The sequence below is a fragment of the Carassius gibelio genome, chromosome A17 (genome assembly GCF_023724105.1).
Source record: "Carassius gibelio isolate Cgi1373 ecotype wild population from Czech Republic chromosome A17, carGib1.2-hapl.c, whole genome shotgun sequence".
Lineage (NCBI taxonomy): Eukaryota > Metazoa > Chordata > Actinopteri > Cypriniformes > Cyprinidae > Carassius > Carassius gibelio.
The window spans coordinates 15,255,024-15,273,879 of NC_068387.1; the positions used below are offsets into that span (position 1 = coordinate 15,255,024).

At 37.8% G+C, this 18,856-nt stretch overlaps 1 protein-coding gene across 1 annotated transcript; it reads left to right on the forward strand.

The window, feature by feature from the left end:
- The first annotated feature begins 1,125 nt into the window (after positions 1–1,125).
- On the forward strand, positions 1,126–15,197 carry LOC128031347 (transcription factor E2F2). The gene is made up of 7 exons (XM_052619536.1): positions 1,126–1,897; positions 9,886–9,988; positions 10,252–10,471; positions 11,111–11,272; positions 11,539–11,653; positions 12,481–12,661; positions 12,948–15,197. The coding sequence occupies exons 1-7, from the start codon at positions 1,631–1,633 to the stop codon at positions 13,208–13,210; spliced, it is 1,311 nt and encodes a 436-aa protein (XP_052475496.1). The 5' UTR covers positions 1,126–1,630; the 3' UTR covers positions 13,211–15,197.
- Positions 15,198–18,856: the final 3,659 nt, after the last annotated feature.

Below are 18,856 nucleotides of genomic sequence, written 5' to 3' on the forward strand. Positions count from 1 at the left end.
AAAGCCCTTGCTACTGCGTTTAGCTAACTGAGACTTGTTATAGCACTTGTATATCTTTGCTCTTTTGTTGATTTTGATTAAATCCATTGTCCTCATTTGCAAATCACTTTGGATAAAAGCATCTGCTAAATGACTAAATGTAAACCCATAGCTAGATATCTATTATACATCAACATCAGTTCTCTAAAAGGGAATTTTTTGCCTTCATATTTTGAGTATGGTTCATATTTTCCCCAAGCCCTGGTTAATTTTAAACAACTGCATCTCTAGTGCCCATTTTTGGGCGACTGGATAATTATAATGATCTTGCTCTAGCCTATGTGATAAGATGTTTCTAATCAAACAGTTGGCGTATCCATAAGATCAAAATCACCATCTCACTCTTATGTGTATGTGCTGTTGTCATATTCGTATGCACGTATTTAAAAGAAAATGTTCCACTGCCATAGTTTATTTGGAAGAAAGGACTTTGTCTAAACTAAACACTGTAAAGCCATAATTGGGCAAATGGTAGGGTGGGAGACTCTTAAAAATAATCTGAAGCATGGTGAGGGTTCACTATTTTTGCCAGACGATAAGATCCTTTCAAGTGTAAAGGTTCTTTTCTGTGGAGTTGTTTAAGGGCTTTAAAGATCTTGTTTTCTTGTTTTCCAGGGCTTTAAAGTTTTTTTTATTTTCATGGAGTCAGGTCATGTCAGAGTCAGCAGTTTTTCCATTTTGCTGTGAAAAACATTAACATATACTATTAAACTATGACAATTAATAATTTGTAAACCATGGAACCACATGGGCATGATGTAAAGTCCTTGTGTTGTATTTTATCTGAGCAAATTGATGTTTGTTTTATATAATGAGTTAATCTGTGTGTAAAAACGTCAGTTTTATGTATATTACGACATATGTTTAAAAAAATACATCGATATGCTAAATTCTTATTTGACAATGATACGTTTGATGACGCTGTCGTTCTAAATTCTAAAGAATATCGCTCTTGTTTAAAAAAAGATTAAAAGGCGCTGTCTCTTTAAGAGGAAGAATGCTAGGCACCAACTGTTACATGTAAATATATTCAGAATCCGGACAAGCGGTGCGTGCCAGTAGCCAATCACGGAGCGCGTCCAACCGCGGGAGATCCAAATTTCGCGCGACGTAATTTGGCGCTAAAATAGCACTCCTCTCTGCTGAACTGTTGTCAAAGCAAAGCTTCTCGACAGGAGAGGGATTACAGATACACGGGGACGCTTACAATCACCGGCTCGAAGCAAGAAGTACAAGAGGAACATTCCCAAGCTTTGTTCACCTTTGAAAGGCAGATTTATGAACTTGAATGACCGTGGTACATGTAATACATGTAAGATACTCTGTCGTGCCCCTAACAAAGGAACCTAGGAGAGAGTTTTGTTTATTTCGGATGTTTATATTTTTGTAGTTTTCACGGATAACTTATCTACAACTTCTAACAGTATTTATTATACTAAAGTGCATGTTGTCTGTATCATTAGCAGTCTTTTAATACATAAATATTCATTCTGACTGTTGATTGCTTCAGCAGTAAATAGTAAACGTTATTTGCGTAATAAAGGAGTTTCTTTGCGTCATTTTCGCGGGTTTTGTGCATTTCGTGCTCAAAATGATGCGGATACCCAGAGGGATTTCTCCTTCTTCTGGAAGAGGCGCAGTATCTGGACTCTCGTGCCCACAAAAGAAAATGTTCTCCGCGGTGAGGACGGATTTTTTAAACACGGGACTCGCAAGCCCACTGATGAATTCTGTACCGGCTGGATACTTAACTCAGATCGGGAACACGACAGCTGCAGAGCAGAGACCCAACTGCTTGTACGCGACCCCCCATGGGCCGGAGCCTAAGCCGGTGCGGACCTCTTCCGGGCGGCTACCGGTAAGCTTCTTTCTTTCCTCCGCCACCACGGCTCTTGCTACAATTCTATGTATGCGCATGCTTGCTGTTTCATGTCTTAGTACAATAATATATAATTTACTAAAACACTGCTACAGTCACACTGTAGAATCCACGTTCTACAGAACGAACGCTTCCCGTTTCTGGCTTTGCCCATATTGTTTTATCTGTGCCATCATCTCTAATGTACTGAAAATCTGTCAGTTACTCATGAATGAATAAAACAGGCTGGTAACTGGAAAGCATGACCACAACACTGCATGTATATTTCAGTCTTTTCGTTAGGACAGACAGGACCTTTAGGTAAGAGAGTATGGCAAGCCATTTGTTTCTTAAAACAAACTAGTCATCCTTTTAAGCTCCAGTATTTAAAATTCAAAATAGTACTCACTGTTTTGCTAATAGTGACAATGAAGACCATAGTCAGGGTAGTGATATTTAATTTTGGAAAGGAATGAAAAGGAGACAGAATTACCGTATGTAAAAAGTCTTATGCTGTTGTGTAAAAACATGCCATTTGTTCTGATGAAACATCTTTCTACAAAAAAACTTTGAAAATGGTCATTAAAATTATGAATTAAGAATTGATTCAGCTATTGCTTACAGGCTAACAATCACAGCCACATGTTCAAATAAGTTAAATTCAATATGGCATCTATTAGGGCTGGCAAATTAATTAATTTATTTATTTTTTCAAAAATGTTGCATTCAAATTTTAGTGGCAGCCTTATCAGTGGTGCACGATATTCAATGATGATGTGTTGCATTATAATGTTTTTGTTAGCCTATCCAGTTGAAGCCACTATATGCGGTGCTGCTGCGTTGTTCATTAAAAATATTGCTGAAAAAGAGAACATCAGTGCGGAGAAAATTTTGTTAACATTAACTAGAGGTGCTCCGATCACGATCAGCCGATCGTTATGCGTATCTCCTCAGTAAAGCCGGTTTTCTAATCAGCGGTTAATTCCATCAGGTGCGTGATTTCACATAGAGCAGCTGTTACTACACAGAGCCGTTGTTAATAGAGAAGATGCGCAAATCACGTTAATTTTCAGCGTTTATTGGCCCATCTTCTCAGTTAACATCGGCTCTGTGTAGTAATATCTGCTCTATGTGAAATCACGCACCTGATGGAATTAACCGCTGATTAGAAAACCGGCTTTACTGACGAGATGCGCATTAACGATCGGCCGATCGTGATCGGAGCACCTCTAACATCAACATCGTCAGCCATTTTGACAGACCTAGCGTCTACCCTAAGATCTATGCTATGGTTACTGTTAACAAATCAATTATTTTTGCCATCAAACTATGTGGAAATCATGAAAATTGGAATGGCTACTACTAACTAGCAACAAAATAACTACTGGTACTGAATTAAAGGGTTATTTTGCCCAAAAATAAAAATTAGCCCATAAATTACTCGCCCTCAAGTCATCCAAGTTGTAAATGATCTTTCAACCTGTTTAATGGCACTCAGCAGGCGTTGCAGTGCATCAGTCCAAACAAAGTTAAAAAAAAAGTGCCTGTACACCCTGGATGTGAACAAAGGCCTCTTGTTACGAATCGATGCGTTTGCGAGGACTTGTAGCATAAGTGAAGTGAAGTGAAAGTGACATACATATGGTGACCCATACTCAAAATTCGTGCTCTGCATTTAACCCTCAAAAGTGCACACACACCCAGAGCAGTGGGCAGCCATTTATGCTGCGGCGCCCGGGGAGCAGTTGGGGGTTCGGTGCCTTACTCAAGGGCACGTAAGTGGTGGTATTGCCGGCCCAGACTCGAACCCACAACCTTAGGTTTAGGAGTCTAACTCTCTAACCACTAAGCCACGACCATTTAATGAATAGTTGCTAATGAAATAAAAAAAAAAATGGTGTTCCCTATTGTACTACTTACTTTTAAATAAAAATAAGGGTGCTTTCACACTTGGTTCACTTGCCTGGTCTGAACCCAAGTTCGGTTGCTCCCCCTGCCCCCGCTGGACTGTGTTCATATTATAATATTTTAGTCCGAACCGCGGTTCGCTTGCATCATCAAGCCAGCAGCTGTTTACCCCATTGCTCGGTAACGACAGCGCAGGAGAAGGCGGCAAATGCACAACATTACTCTCTGCACTTTTATGTATTACATTTTTGAACTGTTCATTTTGTTCATAAAGCTTCGGTACATAACGGCGCTTGCGTCTGTCTTACGACTGTACTGAAAATGCTCTAAAGAACGTTCATAAATGAGATGTACAGCTCTCTGCTTGCAGCGCGTCAGTCACATTCATCAGGAAAGTGAGTGAAACACACACACAAACACACATTTTCATCAAATAATTTGTCATTAATGGCGGTTCACTTCTGCAATTTGGTATGATTGCGTTCACATAAGCAGCGAACCATACCAGAGTTCACATTAAGAGTATGGAAGATATCGTTCACATCATCCAAACGAACTGAACTCTGACGTCAATCGAACCCGGGTGCGCACCAAAATTGCTAGTGTGAAAGCACCCTAAGTAGCAGTGACATTAAAATATATAGTTGCTTTTAGATAGTTTTTAATATTGTCATGGGTTGCCATAGGAGTTATTTCGGGGGGGAGGTAGTAGAAGCTGATAGATGGGGAAAGGGTGCTTTACAGCTTTTTAACCAGACATTGATATACGGTTCAGGCCAAATAGTAAAGTGCGGAAAGGGTCTTCAAAGTTCATTTAATCAAAATACAGAACCTTTTTATATTTAGCAATTTATGAACCATGCTAGGAATTATTGCTTTGCCTCACGTAATGCCGCGTGATTAAATGACTAAGGTTCATTAGACTGATCCCTAAACTGGTTGTTCCTGTTTTTTTTTGTTTTTTTTTTACTCCTAGATTCTAAAGCTTTTTATGTATATGCAGTTGTAATTATCACTCCCCTTTTTTCTGTGCAGTTGTCTCACCATTCGTCCTTGCACATGCTCGACTTGTTGAAAAATTCATGAATGTCAAACTAACTGCTTTGGGAACTACTACTTGTTGTGTTGCTTTCTGCTTCCAGCTGATAAACAAAAGAAATGATCACAGAGTCATGCTGCAGAATATGTGGTAGGGCTGATAACTGACTGGGCGTCTGCATGGGGGATTGGATGCATCAGCCTCAAACTCTGACATAGATTACAACAAAAGCCTGTCTCACAATGCCTTTTCTGGGTTATATGCAACAATTGGTTCTTATGTTAACAGATCAGATAAGGCCTTGTCCTATTGCTTTCCCTGATTCCAAACTCCAAATCTTTTTTCTTTTTTTTTTGTTGTTGTCTAGAATAATGAAGTTGTTTGGAATGTATTTTAAATGTCTTTCCTGGAAACAAATAGGGTGTTTAGTGAAGTTCCACATGGCATGTGAACAACTTCTAGTTTCCATACATTTTTTTCACACCAGTCTCATCTCCTGCTGTGTAGAGTTTCACTCTTGTTCTCTGTCCCTTTTTTTGTTTTCGTTCTCAGACCTTTGAACCTTTACTCTGAAAACTAAAGCCGCGTTTCCACCATTGGAACTTTACACAGGAACTAAGGACTTTGGGCTGGTACTCGGTGTGTTTCCACCACAGGAACCAGGATATAAATAAAGTTCTAGATAAAAAAAATGCCCTTCAGTCCCTGCTGGCGAGGTAGTACTTATTCTAAATTACGGAACTTTCAGGGGCGGGAACTCTGCTGATTGGTTGAATTCACGCAGCGTTGTGAATTCAACCACCATTTATTCGGATCATTTTCCAAATATTACTGTTATTGTGTCATGAAATGTCATTTTAAAAGTATTTCAGGTGAGAATGTAGTTGTTTAAAACTAAAATCTGCGGTTTATTTAAAAAGACATCACCTATTTAAAAATGTGTTTCTCCAGTTTCGGAGACAATCAGCTCCACGTAACCTGCGGGAGCTCAGTGCTTATGTTACCGAAGAGAGCAGTCTCACCTCGGCTAGACCTTCTGATTCGTGCCGCTGTCTCTGATATCTCCTTAGTAGTTAAACATAAAATAAAATTAATTTTGGGTAAATATAACGGGTAATCTTTGGTCTGTATTCAATATAAATATATATATATATATATATATATGTGTGTGTGTGTGTGTATATTAGGGCTGAACGATATGGAAAAAATTTACTATCTCGATTTTTATGCCAGATATCTCGATATCGATACAATACGATATGACTACATGTTCTTTTGCTAAGCACGACCTGCACAACACGTCACTCTGGTTTACATCGTCTTTTCTGAATCTAAAATACTTCTAAATTATGGAAGATGATTTGTTTTGGCACCAAGTCAGATTCTGCACTGCCACCGGCCGCATTGCAGGAGGCACTCATTTTCTTTCTTTCCAATTTATATGTCTCTGTACAGTGTGCGTAGACATTGGAACAGGGGGGGCTGGGGGGGTGCCCGATGATGAATTTAGCCAGAGACGGGCACACTCAGAGCTGTCATATATCACAACTTTTCAGTGTTTTCAACCACATACTGTTTATTTTAGGTCTCAAACATAAAAATTCACATAAGTACTAAAAAAAAAAACAATACATTTAGAGTTTGTAAAATACACACTGATGTCTATGTAAGATGTAATAATAATCCTTTCCATTATAATTCGACACATTTTATTCAGATCAGATAAACATTGTGTAAGTAACTTCAATGTTTACTCTATTCTATTCCCAGTTCACAGCCACTTACTTTTAAGTATTTCGGGAGAAGTGGATGAATTCATGTGTTGTAAACATAGACGTTGTAAATCCAACAGATCCGATTCTCTGAACTGCGTCTGCGGCACAAACTAACACGGCGGCACCCATTGCGCATACAGCTCAACTAACGCGATCGTTATAAAGGTGTTTAAACAACAATATACTTCCACTTGCATGTATTTGACAATCGGAATATCAGATATTTCATGCCATAGCTAACACATTTGTAAATATTCTGAATAATGGAAAAAAGACTACAATACAACAGAGCTATAACACGTGATCAATGGTCTCTGATCACTATGATGTAGAACACATGATTTGGCGTTGTTTCTAGAGACCCTGGTGACACAGTCCCTTCCCCCCATCCCAGATTCCCTCAGGTCATTTTACCTCATTTCAATCTCTTAATTTACCTATTTCACCCTGTGGGACCTCCAGTAATCAGGTGTTGCTTTAGCAAGGAGGGTAATGGGCCTCATGCTGTTTAACTCTGATCGCTCTACATGTACCCATCTGGCCAAATTTTGCATTTCAACGTGTTTTTTCCCTAATGCCTTTTTCATCTGGACTTCCCCCTTTCTTTTTTACCTGTGGCTCCTTTTCATTTTGACACATCAGAATATGACACTGACACAGAATGACCTTTCTTGCTCTAACATTTTGTGAGTAAGATGTATGCATTTTTTTTCACATTTGGGAGTGGCACAGCTTCTCTCGCGTGTGTCTGTAGGCATACAGAAACCTGTTCTTGCCTGGCAGAATGTGATTGTTAAAAGATCTCTGATGATGATTACTAAACACAATAACACATCTTAAGACCTTCATTCCCAACGTCCAACCAGTGAAAAACTCACAGCTATGCCATTTAGTGTGGGAAGATTGCGGAAAGTGTGACTTAATTTGCAATACACTTCACGTGACAGTGACACTGAAGACTGGAGTGTAATGTCTGCTGAAAGTTTAGCATTGCTATCACAAGAATAAGTTGCATTTTAATAAATATAAAAATGGAAAAGTTATTCTAATTTGTAATATAAAAAATAAACCCTCCAATGTTTTGAACAGTAGTGCAAATATGCTGTATATGAATAAAGAACAATAATTTTTTTTTTTTTTTTATGATGAATCATCCTCTAGAAGTCATTGGAAATGATCATGTTTTGTGTAACTCTTGTTGAAATAGCTGTTAGTGAAGCACATGGCAGTGCTGAGTATTTCATAGGGTTTCACCATGATCTCTGTAGTCACTAGTTATTGTTGCTGTGTACGAATGTCACAATTCTTTTCTATTTAATCTCAACTCAACTTGACCTTTATGCATTTAGCACTTTTATCCAAAACATACGTGATTACCAACACAATGTACAGAAATATTTGATTTATTGAATTCTGCATGCATACCCTTTATATACACACACACACACACACACACATACTTTTTGCCTAAACATGGGTATTTCTGCTGACCTGTACAACAACTGCTGTGTGTAATGTTTATGGATTTGCATATTTTTAGGGAACTCCTGAGCCTGGAGCAGTTCCACCGTTTTCTGGGGTAAATCCGTTTATTAGCAAACTGGTGTAGTTATTAGTAGGTAAAGTTTGGATTTCAGTAGGTGAAGCTGCTTCCAGATCAGTGCTTTAGAAGTGAGTGATTCAGATTCCACCCCATATGCTTTGAGCCAGCATTTCTCACTTCTCATTTCCCACCTACACAGGAAATAGGCAGAACCAACCACAAATTCTTACAGACATGAGATGCTGCTGTTCTGAGAAACCAAACCACACAAAGGCCCCCTTCTCACACCCAGGAGGGTGTGCGTTCATCTGCTGTGCTTTATCATGGTAACAGCTGATGCTAACACAGATTTGATGACAATTCAACAACGTCCCCTCTGAGTCTTGAGGGAGTCCACAAGCCTCTACATTTAAACATGTAGTGGTGGCTCCAAAACTGCTCTTAGTTGAAACGTATTGTTTTTTGTTTTGTTTTAAACCTTTTTGGTTGTTTAAACCTTTCATATAATATAATATAAATTCAGCTACACATTTTCATTTACAAAAATTAAATTAAAAAAAGAATTGTTGACCTAAGTAATGAACTTATGTTGTCATTGCGCCAGTGCAGAAATGATACAGTATTTTACAAATATTTTAAAATCTAATTTATTATTTGTTTAAAAAGCTGAATAAAAGGGTACTTTCTACAATCTGTAAATGTTCCCTTTTTTCAGAATTGTTTTGGCAGACCTAACATGTGTTCTCTAATAAAGGTTGCATAATATAAAACAAATAGGACAAGGGGGAGACAAGGTGGAAAGAGTCATTAGAAGAGTGGGGGGGGGGGTTGCGGAAGTGGAAACCGAAAAAACGGAAAGATTATGCTCCTCCTCTCCCCCAACCACCTGTTCAGTGGCTCCAGATGTCAGTGACAGGTGTAGATGTTGTTCAGGTCAGGACAATGCAAGCATTTTTGCAGACGCTTGCACACACAGGATCAGTGAACTGTTCTCAGCACGTGCCCTGTGTCTGTTACAGAAGTTTTCTGTCTTGAGTGAAATGCAGTCCTGAAGGCCACTGGAAATCAAACCAGCATATGTGGGAGCCTGAAACCGCTATTTAAAAAAAAAAAAAAAAGTCCCAGAGTGGATAAATATGAAAATGACACCCTTTCGTGTCCCTTTTTTAGAACAAGGAAAAAAAAAAAGATTGGATCGGGAAACCTCTGGCTTCATGTGGATGTGGCCTTAATCATACATAGACCGTGTTGAATGGTCAGATGCACTGACCTGATCAAATCAAGTCAAAGCTATTTGAAATCGTGATCACTTTCTGTTCATAACTTAAACTCTAATGTGTCCTGAGCTGTTCTAGACAGTGGGCTCCGTGCTCGCCTGTAAATTAAATCGAAAGTCAGCATGGAATGGAAATTCTTAACACGTTATTGATGGATTTGAAGTGGCAGTGTATATATTCAGGCACTTTAGGAAAGAGGAGTAATTGTTCTTGAACAATGCAGTTAGAATACTTTTTTTTTTTTTAAAGTGTGTCTCGCTGTAACAAAGCTTTTCAACACACTCCTTCCTATCTGAACAAATGTGGTTTATCTGAAAAATTTCATAGAAACCAAGAGCACAATGTTAAACTTGGAGCTATGTTCATTCAAATGGTTTGGTGTAACCGCGTCTTCTACAGGCAGTAAAGGGAGACATAATTAACAATCTCTCATCTTTCTATCACAGGCCAAAAGGAGGCTAGATCTGGAAGAGCCTATTTACCTCCCAGAATTCCGCACACCAAAAGGGAAAGGAAACTCTGCTTATGCAAGGGCACCAAGCCCCAAAAGTGAGTACAACAAAAAGTTCTGTGACAAATGTCAACGCAATCACTGTTAGAGAAAACTGGACCTTCTGTTTAAAACCACTGTTTCCATATGATGAGTGAAGGGTGGAAGTTCATACCTGTTTTAGAGCATCTGATAATGGTTTGAAAAGCAAACACACAACTATCCAAGCCTCTCTTGCTCTTCTGACAGGAACTGCAGCTGGTAATATTCAAACTATTATTAAAAGAATGCCTCTTTTGTATCTTTCTCTTTCTTTCTCTAGCTCCCAGGTCTCCAGGGGAGCGCACCCGTTATGACACTTCCCTTGGCCTGCTGACTAAAAAATTTGTGGGCTTGCTGAGCGAGTCGGCTGACGGGGTTCTGGATCTCAACTGGGCCACAGAAGTTCTGGAGGTGCAGAAGAGACGCATCTATGACATCACAAATGTTTTAGAGGGTGTGCAACTCATCCGCAAGAAATCCAAAAACAACATCCAGTGGCTGTGAGTTTGTTAGATCAGATGTTCTGAAAACCAGAGTGCTCCATGCTCATTTTTGAGTCGACTCTGAAACACATGACACGAAGATGCTGTTGTAGTCCATTCTAAATGCTCCCCTTTTCATGTTTTACCACTTCTTTACTTGTGGTTTTCCCAGTCATCAATCTGAATGAATGGAGGTTCTGTTTTACTAAAAAAAAAGGGTGTTTTCTTCACTTTGAGGCCTCATGGTATCAAAACTGGTATATTGTGGTCCTTGTAATTGAAAAATAAAAAAAGTCTTAGCAGATGTAAACAATTTTAATGTGGGAAAATCAACCAAAAATACAACATTTTATGGTCCGTAAGGTTTTTTCTTTTTCTGAGAAATCATTACTTTTATTCAGCAATGATGCATTATATTAATCCAAGTTGACAGATGGTATACAATATTTCTATTTGAACTCCTGAATCCTGAAAAAACAACAGTATTACCATTTCTACAAAAAATATTAAAACACCACGACTGTTTTCAATCTTGATAAATGTTGAGCACCAGATCAGCATATTAGAATGATTTCTGAAGGACAGTGTATACATATACATTCTTCCTCTGTGTTATTAATTATGATGGTTTCATACATTATGTTGCCTGTGCTTTAGGGTCAGTGGTGTGTTTGAGGGCTCTTCCAGCAATTCAGAAAAGACCAGTGCTCTCAAGAACGAGCTTTCTGAGCTGGACCGGCAGGAGAAAGCTCTGGACGACCTCATTCAGTCCAGCTCAACACGGCTACGTGAGCTGACAGAGAACAAGGACAACCAAAGATATCCTTTTATTGTGTGCATGTTTGTACTCTGAAGAACTGAGGAGTGGTTTGTCTCCTTCACTTTTGTGAGCTTGCTCAGACATGCTGTTTTAACCGCTTGTGTCCCTGCAGCCAAACGCTCACATGGCATAGACATCCATTTTACAGTTATCTTCATTAGGAGTCTTTAATTTCAATGCAATAAAGTTACCATGTATTTAAACTCTCAGTCATTTTAAATGCTGTATTAGATGCCAAAGCTGTTTGTCCTTAACTGAAGCTCACATTAGCATATGTGACCTATCAGGACATTCGTACCATAAGAAGCTTGAGAGATCAAACTGTGATTGCTGTGAAAGCACCATCTGAAACCAAACTGGAAGTTCCAGAAGCATCTGAGGTCAGTATTTGTCTTGGTTCTAACGTTCCTGAAAAGACCTGCGTGAATCCTGATGCTTCTCTAAGTTTGTTTATGCTGGCTGGTGTTGATCAAGCTTGTCAAGCTAGTTAAGAATCCTGGTGGGACAAAAGCATGCGATGTACTGTATAGTATGCTGCTCTTTTCAGCATTTTCTTTATCTTTAATATTAATTGTAACCCAAACGAAATCATTTAATATTCAATTAAACAAGTCTTAAAATAACATTTAAAATGCTGTTAAATAAGTACCGTATTTTTCGGACTATAAGTCGCACCCGAGTATAAGTCGCATCAGTCCAAAACTACATCATGATGAGGAAAAAAACATATATAAGTCGCACTGGACTATAAGTCGCATTTATTTAGAACCAAGATCCAAGAGAAAACATTACCGTCTCCAGCCGCGAGAGGGCGCTCTGTTTTCAGTGTATGCTACAGGAGCACTGAGCAGCATAGAGCGCCCTCTCGCGGCTGGAGACAGTAATGTTTTCTCTTGGTTCATTTCTCTCAGTTCATTTCTCTTGGTTCATGTCAAATTAATTTTGATAAATAAGTCGCACCTGACTATGAGTCGTAGGACCAGCCAGACTGTCAAAAAAAGTGTGACTTATAGTCCGGAAAATAAAGTATATGATTTATTACATATAGCATATTTTTATGTGTTGTCTTTCCTCAAACATTCGTTTGCTGTCCTGTAGTAATTAAAAACAACTTTGAATTTATTTGTATTTTTTTCATCTTTTGCCTTTCAGATTAGGGATGTAAAATATTAATTTAGACTCAAACATGGTCTTTTTTTCCCATTAGGGCTTGCTGCAGATTTACTTGAAAAGCAAGAATGGCCCAATTGAGGTGTACTTGTGTCCTGAAGAATGTTTGGAGGATGCTAGTCCCGTCAAGAATGCCACACCCAGAAAAGATTACCCAGAAACCCCTAGCGCCACCACACCCTCTGTCTTCCCACCTGCCAAACCCCAGCCAGTCGAAGGTGAGACAATTGCCAAGAGCTTACTAATATTTACCGCTTTCAAAGCAAGATGAAAGTGTTGAAAACAACATTTTTGGAGCCACTAACAAGATTACATTTTAAATGCTTCAGTTGAATAAGTGCTAGAGGTAACATTGTGTGAAAGTGAATAGAGCTGTGTGTCCCAGCAGTTCATCTACAAAACTCTGCAACAAGCTCCGTCTTAATCTTATGATTACCAAAGCCATCCATTCATTATAAAATGACAGACTAACAGCATATTTTTTCTTTTTTCATTTTTTCACAGTTTTGCCATCAAAGCCTCAGCCATCGATGACTGGCAGCAACTCCCTGCTCGATGTGGAGGGGATCCTGGATCTTCCTCCCAGCCTTCTCCAGATCACAGAAGACCAGCTGCCTGGGATGGCGTTCGCATCTGACACTTCTGGGCCTTTTGTTAACTTTTCTCCCCGACTCGGCCACGACGACTACCTCTGGAGTCTGGAGGATGGAGAAGGCGTATCTGACTTATTTGACACCTACGATCTGGGAGATCTGCTTAAAACTTGAGTTACCCAGTGTGACGAAACAGTGATTGATGATGAGAGAATTCAGTCGTAACTAGTTTAATTCAGACATTGATCCTCTGAAGTTTTACAACACTCCTTCACATTATGACGGATTGAAGTTTGTATAAAATGCACTACCGAATTGGCTTAATGGTTGTGTTCCTGAGAAAGATTCGGATGATATTTTGTCAACAAGTGCCCTCTAGAGGAGATCCATGTGTTAGGTTTAGTACACTATGAAGCCATACTTTTTATTTCTGTCATTAGGTATTTTTGCTTAGTTGAGATATTTTTGACAAAACAAAAACTGAATTTTCATGTGACTTTATTTCAATTTTAAGTTAAATCTTTGCTAATTGGCAGTGTTTTTGGGTCATTATTACTTGAATATTGATGATAAAATCAGGCCTATGTATTTGCCTTTTTTAGATATGATGTAGTATTTACTGTTTATTAGTAATTCTTGGATGAGATGTATGGAACTCAGGTAATTTGAAAGCTTTCCTAAAGCTTTCATTATTGTAGTAATGTCAAACATTGCCAGTAGAGGGCTGTGATCATTTTTAACTGTAGACAAACAAAGGTGCTTTTGCACAAATGTAGTGAAATTAATTTTTATAGAGTAAAGATTTGAGAGCGTGTATGGGGGGCATCTTCATAACCAGACTCAACTGAACCAAAAATCTGAAAAGCTATTATAATCAGTCATTCAGATCCTTTCAGTCTGGAAAAAGTGCTCAGATTTTAAGAAATAGGTTCTTGTCTGACCATTCTACCTCCATCCTTTAGTTTTAGACACCATGAGGCAATACCTTGATATTGTAAAGGTGGCCTTTCCAATGGCACTGAATAATGATTATGTATTACTACATGGCTCAAGAAACAAGTTTTTTTTTTTTTTTTTTACCACTGACACATCTGTTAATGAGAAACCTCAGGAAATGTCCAGATTTGGCAGCTAATTTTTTTTTTTATATAGAACTTTACCAAATTATTAATTCAAAGAGATGAATTGGTGTGGTTTTTTTCCCTAGTCTGTTTGATGTCAATTTTTCCTCTAATTACAGTAATGGAGATCTCAGGGTTGACTACTCCACTCTTGAGTAGTTTACAGAATTTTAATGGGGTTTGGCAGAAAAAATTTGATACTGTTTGAACACTGAACTGCTGGGAATACAAAGTGGACTTTGTTTCCAGGGGTGTGTTTTTGTTTTGGGGGGGTGAGGTTGGAGCTGGGATTCTTGTCCCACCTGAATGGTAGGTTTTATAGCTGCAAAGACGAAGCTGAATTTAACTGTTTTGATCTGGTGTGTGTAGAAATACACTTAAAAATCATCCATATTAAAGGCAGAGCACATATGGGATGGGATTCAGAAAGGAAAAGCCTGACTTCCCACACCCAGTTCTGCAGTGAAAAGAATTCTTCTGAAGCAAACATTTCTCAGTCGGGCTGAACAAAAATCTGATAAGGTTGATTCAGCGTATGTTAAGGGGCTGGGTGGATTTAATAATTTTGAACATGCTTTTTGATGTGTGTACAAAAGTTTTATCTGGGGTTTGGTTCATGCATCTGTCCCACATGTGGACAACTGTCCTGTCCTAACAAACTTGAAAAATGTATGTGTATATATATATGCATGAGTGTGCAGAAGTGTGTACAAATCTTTTTTTGTGCATTTTGGTTGTAGTTTATAGTTATAGTTTTTTCTCATTGGGATGTTTTTAAAAAAGCATTATGTTTTTAAATTGTACATATTAATAATTTTGTATTTATATAGGTTTTGTATTTGAAGGACATTGGTAATTGTCTCAGGATGTCATTTTTGTAGACCGTATGTTTAACAGGCAGCACTTATATTTGATATTGTGGTTAAATGAATGAAGCCCTGGTGTAATGCTCAAAGCTTGCATTTTTTGTGAAAAGTTAAAAGTTTTGTGCTTGTAATAAACAGACTCCCACAAGGATGTATGCAGGTGCAGTAACAATATTTTTGTTTAACTGTATTTTCCTGTATTTAATTTTTTTTTATATATTAACGATAATGATTTTGTGCTTGTACTTGTGCTTAAATGTTGAACTCATTTTAGACTTCTAATTTAGCTTATCTAATTATTCTCCTAGTCAAAGACTAGTGACTTAACCAGATAGATTACATCACAAAAATTAAACATTTAAATCTAATTTACAGTAAAAACAACTGAAAAATTTAAGCATATCTAATCTCATATTTGGCTCCACTTATCATAGACCTTGTACTATTGTGGTTATTGAGGAGAATATTGGCTTATAGGGTAGGCCTATGTATAATGTATAATATATAATGTTATGAAAAGTCATGCGCAACCTAACTTAAAATAGAAAACTAGTCTGCATCAAACAGGTTTGCACACAAGAATGACTGAAGAGTTTCCAGAGGAGGATTTTGGATTTCCCCAGACGGACTGTCACACACTCACAGAAAACTTATTTATAATCATGAAGTAACAGTAACTGTTTATACCAGTCTGTTATTAAATACAAGAATTGCTTCTAAATTGGTTTATAAACACTGATGACTTTAAGGGAGGATCTAAGTCTTACTTTATGAGTAGGTTGGGTTGTAATTCTTTGTAGGGAGTGTAAGTTGTTTTCATGTCTTCGTCATGTTTCTGTTGCATTTAGTGTTTCTAGTCCCACTCTGGCTATGTGTAGAATACCTCAATCTTTTCTGTAAGATATATTTGGTACCTTCTCTCTTTTGCAGTTTTACCGTAAACGTGGCCTCCCTGGTTTGACCAGATGGGATGAATGATCCTTCTCCTGTTCTAGAGTCAACAGATTTTGGCAGTGTGGAGGGGAAGGGCTGTCTGCTGGGAATCCTTCTGGTTTGAGCTGTAACCTTTCCTGGAACACACCTCAGTTTTTGTTCAGCAGCCACAGATTCTGCCCCCTTCCAAACTCAGATGCACGTGATTGGCTGATTTAGAAGAAACATAGCAATAGAGGAAGGACAAAAGCCAGTAAGTAGGAACATGCAGTACAGTGTGGCCACAGCAATCTTTAAATATTGCACTAAAGTGGAGAAGATGAGAAAGAGGGATAAATGAAAGGGTAGTTCAAAGGCAGACTAGAGCTCACCTGAAAACAAGAGCTTGCTGTTAAAGTTTTCACAAATGGCTTTTTCAAACTTCTGCCTCATACTTCCTTTCTCTCTCTTTCACCCACTTTCCTTTTTCTCTTCCTTCAGGGTGACGTCCACCCAGTTAAATGCAACATTTCTGCTCAGACCCACAAAGCAGCCACACAGAGGGCCCACAGCCAGGGGGAGAAAGAAAGTATTGTTTGGCCATAAAACCACCATTATTTCAACAATAACTCATGAAGCCAATACAGAATACTGTGTGTGTGTGTGTGTGTGTGTGTGTGTGAGAGAGAGAGAGGAAATGCATTGTGTTGGGGGATGGGGTGTAATTTGGAGAAATTAAGGCCACCAAACCAAGTTAACTTGATTTTATTTGGGTTCTGTTTATATATATATATATATATATATGTTTAATATCTTTGACCCAGAGTTAATTTTACATGTCCATCGCATCCCAAATCCTTGTTTGTTGAATAAATCACTTCATTTTAGATCTGGAAAAAAAGAGACACATTTTTTTTTTCAACTTATTTGATGATAGAGTTTTACTTTTGATTATGACTAAGGTCTTACACAAACACAGTTCAGGTGTGCTGTTTTCATGCACACAGAGTCTGATGTAAATTGTCTTCTGACTATTTATATAGTCTGAAGGATCTTTTCATGATTTTATTTGCAACTAAGGAACAAAATGCTAATCGAATTGCGGCCTAATTTAGTTATTCAAGCTAATAATCAATTTACACACAATAAAATTCTTGCACACACCTAGATGAATAAAGCCGAAGCTGATACCTGTCCAGCACATAACATCAAATGTAATAGTATATTCTATTGTTAAAGGATAAGGTAAGGTTTGCAGCTTTTCAAAGGACACAGGAAGAACTGGCATACATCTATAATATCTGCAGACAGTTCTCAATATTTGTCTTATACAAATTCTGTTATTCAGAACACTGTGGAATATAAGCACAAAGGCATTATGAGTTTCCGTTACTCTGAAGCAACAAAGAAGCACTATTCAATCTGCCTTTTAAAAAAAATAAATGCTGCACATGAAAAGGTGCCAATTGTGTCTTGAATTTTTTTTATTTATTTTTTTATCAGGGGCGGGTTTCATTTAAACTTTAGATGAAGCATGTTCATTCATGTACATGAAGTGTGTTTAAGGGAAATGGCTTATCTGCATTGACAACTGAATAAAGAGGGAAAGTGCATTCACAATCCTTTTCAGTTGGAACCATGCCGGATTCCTCGATTGAAGACCTGCATAAGTGCACAATGCACTGATTTTTCATATATCTATAACTAAATTACAAAAAAGAAACAGAACAAGACAAAAGACAAGAATCTACAAGAAGGAAAGCAAAAGTGAGGAACCCTTGTGAAAGTGTGGTTATTGAATTGAATGTGCACTTGTGGGGTACTTCAAATCTTAAAGGTATATATAAAAAAACTGTACTTGAAGATAATATAATATTAATATTTGTAAGTACAATTCTTTGACCATATTTCAAAACCAAAAAAAAAAAAAAAAAACATGTGAAATTAAATATAAAAAGCAGATCAAATGTTTGCATTTAATATACATGTGTTACATTTTTAAGTGGCCAAATATTTTTCATCCATTTTGCACTTGAGTAGCCTATATTTTTTTTTAAAGTACATTATTTCCATAAGTGTACTTCTTTCACAAGTACTACTTCTTCACAAGAGAAGAATGAGCCAAAAATAATTCAGGGGAGCACTGAAGAAAAAAAATAACAACGACAACAAAGCATTTCTTGCTACCTTGTAGCCTTTTGTAATTAACATTGATTTTATGGATAAGTTGTTATTTCAAAACCACTTTCATTTGTAGATGACAAATATTAGGAATATTGTAAGACACACTGACATTACAGAAATTTAAACAAAATTGTACATTTTCATACTGGCCTTCCATATGACTAATAAAGACAATGTTTGCCTATTCAAAATTGCTTCAACAGAAGTGTTACAATATTAACAATAATTAAAGCTGCAAGCAGCTTTGAAAGGGCCCTCATAGCGGGAGGCTGCAGACCTGAAGCAGATAGATCTGCGGCCCCAACAGTTTCATGCCCCTGTTGTTCCTTGTGCATCCAGTAGGGAGATTATAGGTGGCGCTATCGAGCCATTTTGTCACACCCATTTTCACCACTTCTGCTCTGGCGTGTGCAAGTTTCATGACTTTTCGAGCATGTTCAGGCCCTCCAAAATGCGATTAATTTTGGATAATAATAATAATAATAATCTAGAATAATATTAAATGGATAAGTTCCAAGAGGGTCCCCGCACCCCAGTGTTTGGGCCGTATTAATAAAAATACTCTATGAGTCATTTCAAAAGGTATAATATTTCACTCTCAAAGAAAAAATGGATTACTGTTTCATTCTAAAAGCCATTTTAAAAAAAAAGAATCTATAGACTTCCAGTATTTCACTGCGCGCTCTCTTCCTTTTGTCAGTGAACACAAACATTCCCACGTGATGATGATGGAATGA